The 8,895-nt window shown below is 42.0% G+C and overlaps 1 protein-coding gene across 2 annotated transcripts in view; it reads right to left on the reverse strand.

Moving 5' to 3' along the window:
• Nucleotides 1-432: 432 nt before the first annotated feature.
• The window catches only part of METTL3 (methyltransferase 3, N6-adenosine-methyltransferase complex catalytic subunit), a 10,925-nt gene continuing 2,462 nt past the window's right edge, over nt 433-8,895 (reverse strand). Inside the window, exons 2-11 of one of the 2 annotated variants that reach the window (XM_007104805.2) lie at nt 6,271-6,488; nt 5,771-6,175; nt 4,673-4,848; nt 3,635-3,851; nt 3,218-3,405; nt 2,798-2,836; nt 2,511-2,619; nt 2,325-2,390; nt 1,712-1,824; nt 433-674 (exon numbers count right to left, since the gene is read on the reverse strand). In XM_007104805.2, the coding sequence (XP_007104867.1) occupies nt 563-674; nt 1,712-1,824; nt 2,325-2,390; nt 2,511-2,619; nt 2,798-2,836; nt 3,218-3,405; nt 3,635-3,851; nt 4,673-4,848; nt 5,771-6,175; nt 6,271-6,488 (1,643 nt within the window). In that variant the 3' untranslated portion in view covers nt 433-562. The remainder of the gene's footprint in view (nt 675-1,711; nt 1,825-2,324; nt 2,391-2,510; nt 2,620-2,797; nt 2,837-3,217; nt 3,406-3,634; nt 3,852-4,672; nt 4,849-5,770; nt 6,176-6,270; nt 6,489-8,895) is intronic. The other variant, XM_028495602.2, reaches the window with a different exon arrangement.

Genomic DNA, 8,895 nt, shown 5'->3' on the forward strand with positions numbered 1-8,895 from the left:
TAATATATAGGCTAATTCTCTGCATACTCTAGGCACTTATTTAAATTTAATGTAAGATGTGCTTATTTCATTTTTCTTGGAAATAAACGAATGAATAATAGACTAGCAAAGCCACATAGTTGTAACAGAATAAGCAACATTTCGAGCATGATAGCCCTAGTGATGATAATCTTAAATGAAACTCAAATCTTACCTTGAGAAATGCTGTCCCAGAGAACCCCCTTCTTGATTACCATGTTTACTAGCACTAATTGCTAATCACTTTGATCCTATATAGTATAATCAATATTTTAATGCTTTCCATGCATTCATTTAGTTTGAACCCTTATAGCAACCCTATGAGGTAGATAATATTCCCAGTTTACATATAAGTAATCCTACTGAGAGATGAGTTACACAAGATCACACACTGTTAAGTGGCAGAGCCAGAACTTGACCTCGAAATCCCAACTACAATACAAACTTTTATTTAAATAAGGAAAAAAAAACTATTGTACAAATATTACTCTTCAGGTGCAGCCTGCAGAGCCATGGCTATGGATGCTTAGGTTTAGAAGTACTTTTATAGATTCTTAGGTTTAGAGATGATACCATCTGGATACCTTTGCTTGAACCGGGCAACCACATCTGGGTCTAGTAGGTGGATCCCATCCAGTTGGTTTCCAAGGGTGATCCTGAAGCAAGGGGAAAGATGGGGCAAACCAAAAATCCTGGAATTTAAAGGCTTAATACTGTTAAAAGATGTGTACTTCTAATTAAGACTGCCTATCATCGCACTGAATATTCGTGCCAATTCTTTTAAAAAGATCTTAATATTAGTACAGTATATGATAGTATGGCTGGTTAGAAATTGGGCACAGATTCTGGTGTTTAAAAAGGCTGGATCTGTACTAATTAAGGGTTAATCACTTATGTTTAACCAGGCCTGCTTCACAAAGTTGCTGCTGCCAGTGAGTATTTGGATTAGTGAAATGCTAGCAGCACGTCTTTTAAAGCTCTACTAACAGGATGAAAGATTAAAATTGTTGACAGGGCTTCCCTGGTGGTGCAGTGGTTGACAGTCCGCCTGCCGATGCAGGGGACACGGGTTCGTGCCCTGGTCCGGGAAGATCCCACATGCCGCGGAGCGGCTAGGCCCGTGAGCCATGGCCGCTGAGCCCGCACCTCTGGAGCAGGAGAGGCCACAATAGTGAGAGGCCCGCGTACCGCAAAAAAAAAAAAAAAAAAGCCAGATTCTCAGTAACCACCAGGGGGCAGATTCAGTACATCCCATAGAATAACGAAGATCTTTAGGTTGTAACAGTGGAGACCTTAAGAGCAGTGGTTTAAATCTTAAAACCTGTTGGGTTCCCAATGAATGTTGGTTGCTTAAGAATCCTCTGGGGCTTCCCTGGTGGCGCAGTGGTTGGGAGTCCGCCTGACGATGCAGGGGACACGGGTTCGTGCCCTGGTCCAGGAGGATCCCACGTGCCGCGGAGTGGCTGGGCCCGTGAGCCATGGCCGCTGAGCCTGCACGTCCGGAGCCTGTGCTCCACAACGGGAGAGGCCACAACAGTGAGAGGCCCGCGTACCACAAAAAAAAAAATTAAAAAAAAATCCTAGGACGCCCATTTATAGACTAGTGGAATGTGAGGTGAAGCTCTACTAACTTCTGTCCTTGACCATAAACAGTTTTGCTCTTGAGGCCTAGCATGTTCTCTGGTCACCTTACCAGTTCGGTTGCACATTGTGTGGTCGTCCAAATAACTCAATCTTGCGAGTGCCAGGGGACAGTCTTTCAATCATGCCATAGATTTCATCTGGTTTATGACTAGTGGAACGAACCTAGGAAATAAAAGCTCTAGCTACTTTTAAGTTACCCAAGATTGCAATTCTAGCCCTTTCCATTTATGTTTATGATCCCAATGAGAAAACCTGGGATAAGAATATACCTGACTAGGACTTCCCTGGTGGTGCAATGGTTAAGAATCCGCCTGCCAATGCGGGGCACACGGGTTCGAGCCCTGGTCCGGGAGGATCCCATATGCCACGGAGCAACTAAGCCCGTATGCCACAACTATTAAGCCTGCGCTCTAGAGCCCGTGAGCCACAACTACTGAAGCCTGCGTGCCCTAGAGCCCATGCTCCACAAAAAGAGAAGCCACCGCAATGAGAAGCCCGCACACCGCAATGAAGAGTAGCCCCCACTCCCGGCAACTAGAGAAAGTCTGCGTGCAGCAACAAAAACCCAACACAGCCAAAAATAAATAAGTTAATTAAAAAAAAAAAAAAAAAAAAAGAATATACCTGACTATGATCTTTGGATGCCTGGGCAAAGTACATACCTCAGCTACGATCACATCACAATCCAGACCCTGGTTGAAGCCTTGGGGATTTCCTTTGACACCAACCTGCTCATCAGAGAACAGATTACCTTATGAAACGCCAGCATTTGAACTGTTTCTCAATAAGAAATCAAACAATTCCTATTTTTTGCTCCACCTATTGAATTGGGCCCCACTGCCGCTCACCAAGCAGTGTTCCTTCCCATGGTTCAACCAATGACCTGTGCGGCCTGTCCGAATGATGCGTTGCAGTTGATTTGTCTTCACCCAGATAATTTCATCTACCCGTTCATAACTGTGGGGTATAAGAAAAATTAGAGCTTTAATCAGGCTTTCACAGTTTAGGGGTGGTGCCATCTATTCTACAGAGGCAAGGAATCACATAATACTCTGAAAGAAAGGAACATATATCAACTACAGTAATTATGTACTTATTGCCCTCAAAAGAAAGCAACACAATGATCGTTACTTACCCCCAGAGGTTCAGACATTCTCTGCCCAACTCCATGGCCCTAGAAAGAAATAAGGGTTAAACAGCTATTTCCATGCCCATATTTCTTCTCCCTTCAAGATATATGTGTCGTTTTCAGTAGACATTCAGTGAACATTTACATGCGAGACACCATTAGGGCAACAGAATGGATCTTAGAATGAAAAAATAAAACAAAGTATCTATTCTCAGTAACCTTACCTTTCACAAGCAACAAATGTAGAGTTACATAGAATTCATGTATCATTTGTGTTATCAACAGGCATTAGATCTTAGTAGGTAAAAAAGGCTGACTCAGTCATATATTTACTAGTAGGGCTAGGAAAACCCAGGATTTTATCCCCACCCAGTACTCACTCTATACTATATCTGCCCATACCTACATATCTTTGAACTGCATTACCTGCCTGTGACCCAGAGGAAGAGAAAGCCATCATCCTGCAGTACTGGTATGTTGAGCCTGCGCATCTCATCATCTGTCAAGGTCCCATAGGGCAGCTCCATGTGAATATCCCAGGGTGGGTCAGCCATCACAACTGCAAACTTGCCCAAGATACTGACGTCCAGGTAGCGGATATCACAACAGATCCACTGCATGAGGTGGTATTTGGTCATCTTCCCTTCCTTTACTCTTAGATTCATGGCCCCAGTCCCTCTTTTTACATTTGATTTTCCTATTCCCTTATATGCATATCTATCCCACTCCATTCCCAATCAGCAGGGCGGACTGGTGATTTATGCCCTGCTTTCCTACATGTATGGCTACCCTACTAAGATAAAGGTCCTTAAGTTGAGGTAAGTTTTCTGAGCAGATAGGTACCTGAGGTGGGAAGAGTCGATCTGCACTGGAGTCACCTCCAACGCTCTGTGTAAGGGCAAGCTCCTGGCTTGGTGTATGGTCTTTGCTTCCAGGAGCTTCAGAATCCATGCAAGCATCAATTTCATAGTGAACATATTTGCAGGTATCCATGTGGAAACATGTGTTAAGGAAAGAGCAGTCACCCAATGACTCATCAGTGTGTTTATTGATGATCCGTCTGGGGAAATAAAAAGGGAGAATTGGAATCAAGATGGTGTTCCAGTTAGATGCCACAGTTCGAGGTCCAAACTGTTGCAAAATTTCTAGTCTTTCACTATCATTAGAGCTGCCTCCACAAGTTTTCAAATAAGGAAGGCAGGTGACATTAAAATCTGTAATTTACACTAAAGAAGAGTTTTAATTCCTCTCTGAGCAAAGAGTTAACTTCCTTATCTTATGACAGGAAGGAAGGGCTTGCTAGTTAGAGCAGAATAAAGCACCTACCTAAGAGCCCAGGTTCCTGTTTCTCCTAAGATTGTCCTTCTTCCAGAGAACTTTAACTTTCACTGGGGCTCGGAGACAGAGATGTCTTGCTATTGCAAGAACAGAGGGGCATTTTTTTCTTTAAATCTCACATCTTTGGGGGAGTGCAGCCTGTATTCCCTCCCATAGAACACTACTTCTGAAAGTGTACCTTCAGAGTCTGGAAATCTTAGACAAATCATATTAAAACCACTTAATAACAGGATTAAAGACAGAAACCCAATAACCAGAAGAAATGTGCTTAAAAAGAATGACTGGGGGCTTCCCTGGTGGCGCAGTGGTTGAGAGTCTGCCTGCCGATGCAGGGGACGCGGGTTTGTGACCCGGTCCGGGAGGATCCCACGTGCCACGGAGCGGCTGGGCCCGTGAGCCATAGCCGCTGAGCCTGTGCCTCTGGAGCCTGTGCTCCGCAAACGGAGAGGCCACAACACTGAGAGGCCCGTGTACCGCAAAAGAAAAAAAAAAAAAAATGACTGCTTCTAGGAGACCCATCCGACCCCCTCCCTCCCAAAAGACCTGAAGTGCAGCTTGCGACAGGGCCGGTCAGCATCACTGGCTTTCATGCACTCTTCCTTGGTTCCATAGTCACAGAACTCTTGCACTTGAGCCCGACCTCGTGAGCGAAACTTTTCAACTATGGATTGTTCCTTGGCTGTTGTAGTATTCAGTAGCTCTAGGATCTCCTGACTAACCTGTGACAGAAGAAACCTTGGTCTTAAAAGGGTTTGTAGATAAAATTAGCCCTTAAACCACCTCTGCAAATTCTATTTGACATCAATGTCCTATGAGGGGTCAACAGACTAAGTTAATATGGGAAAATTGGAGCCCTAGGAGAAGAGATGTGTCATGGGTTTAGTCCTTTCTCACAAATCTGCATTTGGGATGAAATTAAAATATAAAAAGACTGGTTCCTACTGCTAAGCATTAAGCTAAACTCCCCTCCCCAGGAAAGCATTCCTTCCAACCAAAACCACTTACATTTATTAGGTACTGAACCAAGGCACAGTGCTAAGCACTTTAGTGTTTAGCTCAGAGCCTATGCAACAACTCTATAAGCTGGGGTGGGGGGGGGTGTAGGAAATTGATAACTATTGTGGGTCCAATATTTAGACTCAGAAACCACTACACTGCCATTCCACATTGTACAATCAATTTCCATAATTATTGGTCCATATGACTATCTTCCAGTATTCGTCCCCTCTATTACTATATTTGGATTCCTCTTCTCAAGATCTGATGATTCTTCCAAACAGATCCAATGAAAAAGATTCTCTAAATCAGAGTTTCCCAACATTGGTGCATTGTTTACATTCCGGGCCAAATAACTCTTTGTCGTGTGGAGGTTGCCCTGCTAAGATTGTAGGATGCTTTGCAGCATCCCTGGCCTCTACCCACTAGATGCCTGTAGTGCTCCCGTGCTGTGACAACCAAACATGTCTCCAGACATTGCCAAATGTCCTCTAGGGGTTGCGAGGGGGGTAAAATCATCCTCAGTTGAGAACCACTGCTCTAAGCCCTGAATTCTAGAATTGCTCTTCACCCTAGGGGTAAATTCCTCTCAACCAAATCGAAAATTCAAAGTACATGTGTGAAAGCATTTCCATCTACCCCTACCTTCTTGCTCTGTTGTTCCTTAGTAGATTGTTGGTTAAGAAGGCTCTCTATCTCCAGATCAACATCTGAGGCAGCATGTTTCCTTGATTTCTTGGTTGGCTCCTTGGCTACTTCTGATGCTGAAGAGGCCAAACCAGAGGCCAAAGAGCTAGCAAAGGCAGCTACTGTGGTCGAGTCCTGTTCTGCACGCCGCTTCTGCCCTGTGATAGTCCCTGCTACCTCCCCAGAGCCCTTTTTTTCTGCCACAGCCCCCATCATGGCAGAGAGCTTGGAATGATCAGCGTAGGTCACAAGAGTGGGATGTGCATCATCTTGTAGGAGACCTCGCTTTACTTCAATCAATTCCTGAGCTGCAAACTTCTGTAGGAGGCTTTCCACCCCATCTTGAGTGGCAGGGGCATCTGGCTAAGGAAGGAGGGTGGGGGGAAAGCATTAAGACACTGACCATGAACTGAAGAAAAACAGTGGTAGTTCCCAACCTTGTCTTATCTGATCATTACCGTGGAGATGGCAAGACGGATGGACACAGCATCAGTGGGCAATGTTAGTGCCAGATCAGAGAGGTGGTGTAGCAACTTCTTCTCTAATTCAGGGTCTGTAGCTAGTTCAGGAACTGCTGAAGCTGTGCTGGGCTTAGGGCCACCAGAAGTGGGTGCAGTAGGCACTGGGCTGTCACTACGGAAGGTTGGAGACAGTGCTGCCTCTGGATTCCGAAGATCTAGGAGTGAAGAGAAATGAAAATGAAAAAGGGCAACCATTGTCAATGTACACATTCCTCAGGAGTCAAGTTCTCCAGCATTCACAACACACAGTTCTTTCATTTCATGAAGAAAATTCTCTGACCAGATTTAGCACTAGATACCCTTTATTAAATCACACTCAAGCATTCACTGCTTTGCCAAGATAATCCTGGATTTTCTGGGAACCGCTTACCTTTTCTCTGTTGGGTGAGAGGTCTTTTCCTAATTCCTTTCCTTGCTGTGCTTCAAGGAAATAAATTAGCAGCTTGGTAGATTTAAATGTCCATACCACCTCCCTTCAGTCACTCTAAATTGACAGCTGATATAATCAACCTGAATTTATAAGCCAGGAATATTTTCAACAACCTACACTGTGATCAAATCTTTTTGAAGAACTGAATTTGAATTTGAATGAATTAAGGCCACTGGACATCAGAGGGTATAAAAAATGACAGCGTTGGGGGTTAGAATGATGCGACCTTTAAAGTGAAACACAAAAATTTTATAAAACTGCTGAAGCCCTGGTCACCAATGATATTTCTTGACTATATTTTTATCACTTACTCTAGTACTTCACAAGCTGGGTAGCCAACATAACCTTAAGAAGAGTTAAGAAACTCAAATTGGGACAAAATATTACCTTTGGGAGAGCCTAATATCTGTGATTATTTAGTTAAAATACAGATGAAATATTAAACATTCAGAACCTGTATTGGAATTCTGTTAAATACTATGTAAGTGGGCCACTAGTTTACATTTAGAGATAGTCTGTTTACTTAGAAATTTCCACTCTAATGGAACTAACTTTAGTAAAATTTAACTCAGAATTCCAAGGAAAATGGAGCTGAAGTATACCAAACACCTTGCTGGAACAGTTACATTTTAGGAAAATAAGTTATTCCCTACATGGAAAACAGACTCCACAATTCCATACTAGCTAGAAATGTTAAATAATTGCAGAACTTTCTTTACCTTGCTTACGTATGATTCTTTTATGTTCTGCTGAATCTCAGACTAGAACTTTTTTTTTTTTAAACATAATCCAATTTATTTATTTATTTGGCTGCGTTGGGTCTTGATCGTGGCACGCGGGATCTTTGTCGTGGCACACAAATACCCTAACAGACATCATCTCACTGAGGAAAAGCACTGATTTTGCTCCAATGTTAATCTCAATAAGTTGAAAATGTACTTTTTATAATTAACCTACTGATACTACCAAGAATATAATATAAACATTTCTTCTTACAGAGTTTTCACTTTCTCTGGTAACTAAATTTATATGTTCTTTGAGTCATGTATAATTTTTCTTAAAGTAAGCAAGAAGTCTATGAAAAGAACCACTTTAAACATACATTTTCAATCCCTGGAACTGGATACAGACATTTTTTTTTTTTCTCTTTGGTTATCTGACTAATCACTTGTTTTAATACAGTTCGTTTAAAAAACGAACTTCAGGACACTGAAGCTGAAAATACCTTTTTAAAAAATACCTTTTTAAGGTTATTGGGAGGAGGAAGCTCACGTTTAATATTTTAGAAAAAATCTAACAGCTGATTAATGCAACTGTTATTTACAGATGGGCTTTAGCCACTCTGAATTCCATGAAGTCACTACAAATTTGGGGGAAAGACTCCAACGTTTTATCATTCTTAAAATGGGTCACTGGCAGAAAATCATTAGGAATCCTTAAGCTCCAACTCCTTCAGAAAGTATTTGTTCAGTTATTAATTCAGTATATTTACTGAGTGCTTCCATTATGCTGGTAACTATGCTGACACTCTGCTTCTAATCTAATGAAAAATTTAATGTGTTGGGCTCAGCAAAGGAATACTTAATACTTGAGTTTATTCTTTGGTTAAGAGCTCCGTTGAAGATAAATAAAATACTAGCTTGAAGACATAAAAATATGGCCGGTCTACTAACTTGCTGATCCCTAAAATATGTCAACATCTATATTCACATCTTCAATCGCATTGATGAAATATATTGAGCAGTTCACATATTTACTATGTGCTAAGCCTGGCCAAGTTTATTTTGTTTCAGTTAAAATGAAGTAAGTATTTATTGGAAGTGATAATCCTCACTTCAAAAATCTGTACTTTATGGAAAACAGTATGGTGGTTCCTAAGAAAACTGAAAATAGAATTACCATATGATCCAGCAACTCCACTTGTGTTATATATCCAAAAAAGCTGAAAACAGCATCTTGTTCATAGCAGCATTATTCACAATAGCCAAAAAGGTGGAAGCAAGTATCCACCAGTGGATAAATGGATAAACAAAATGTGGTATACACATAAAATGGAATATTATTCACCTTTAAAAAGGAAGGAGGGGGCTTCCCTGGTGGCGCAGTGGTTGAGAGTCCGCCAGCCGATGCAG

This window comes from Physeter macrocephalus, chromosome 11 (assembly GCF_002837175.3).
Source record: "Physeter macrocephalus isolate SW-GA chromosome 11, ASM283717v5, whole genome shotgun sequence".
Taxonomy (NCBI): domain Eukaryota; kingdom Metazoa; phylum Chordata; class Mammalia; order Artiodactyla; family Physeteridae; genus Physeter; species Physeter macrocephalus.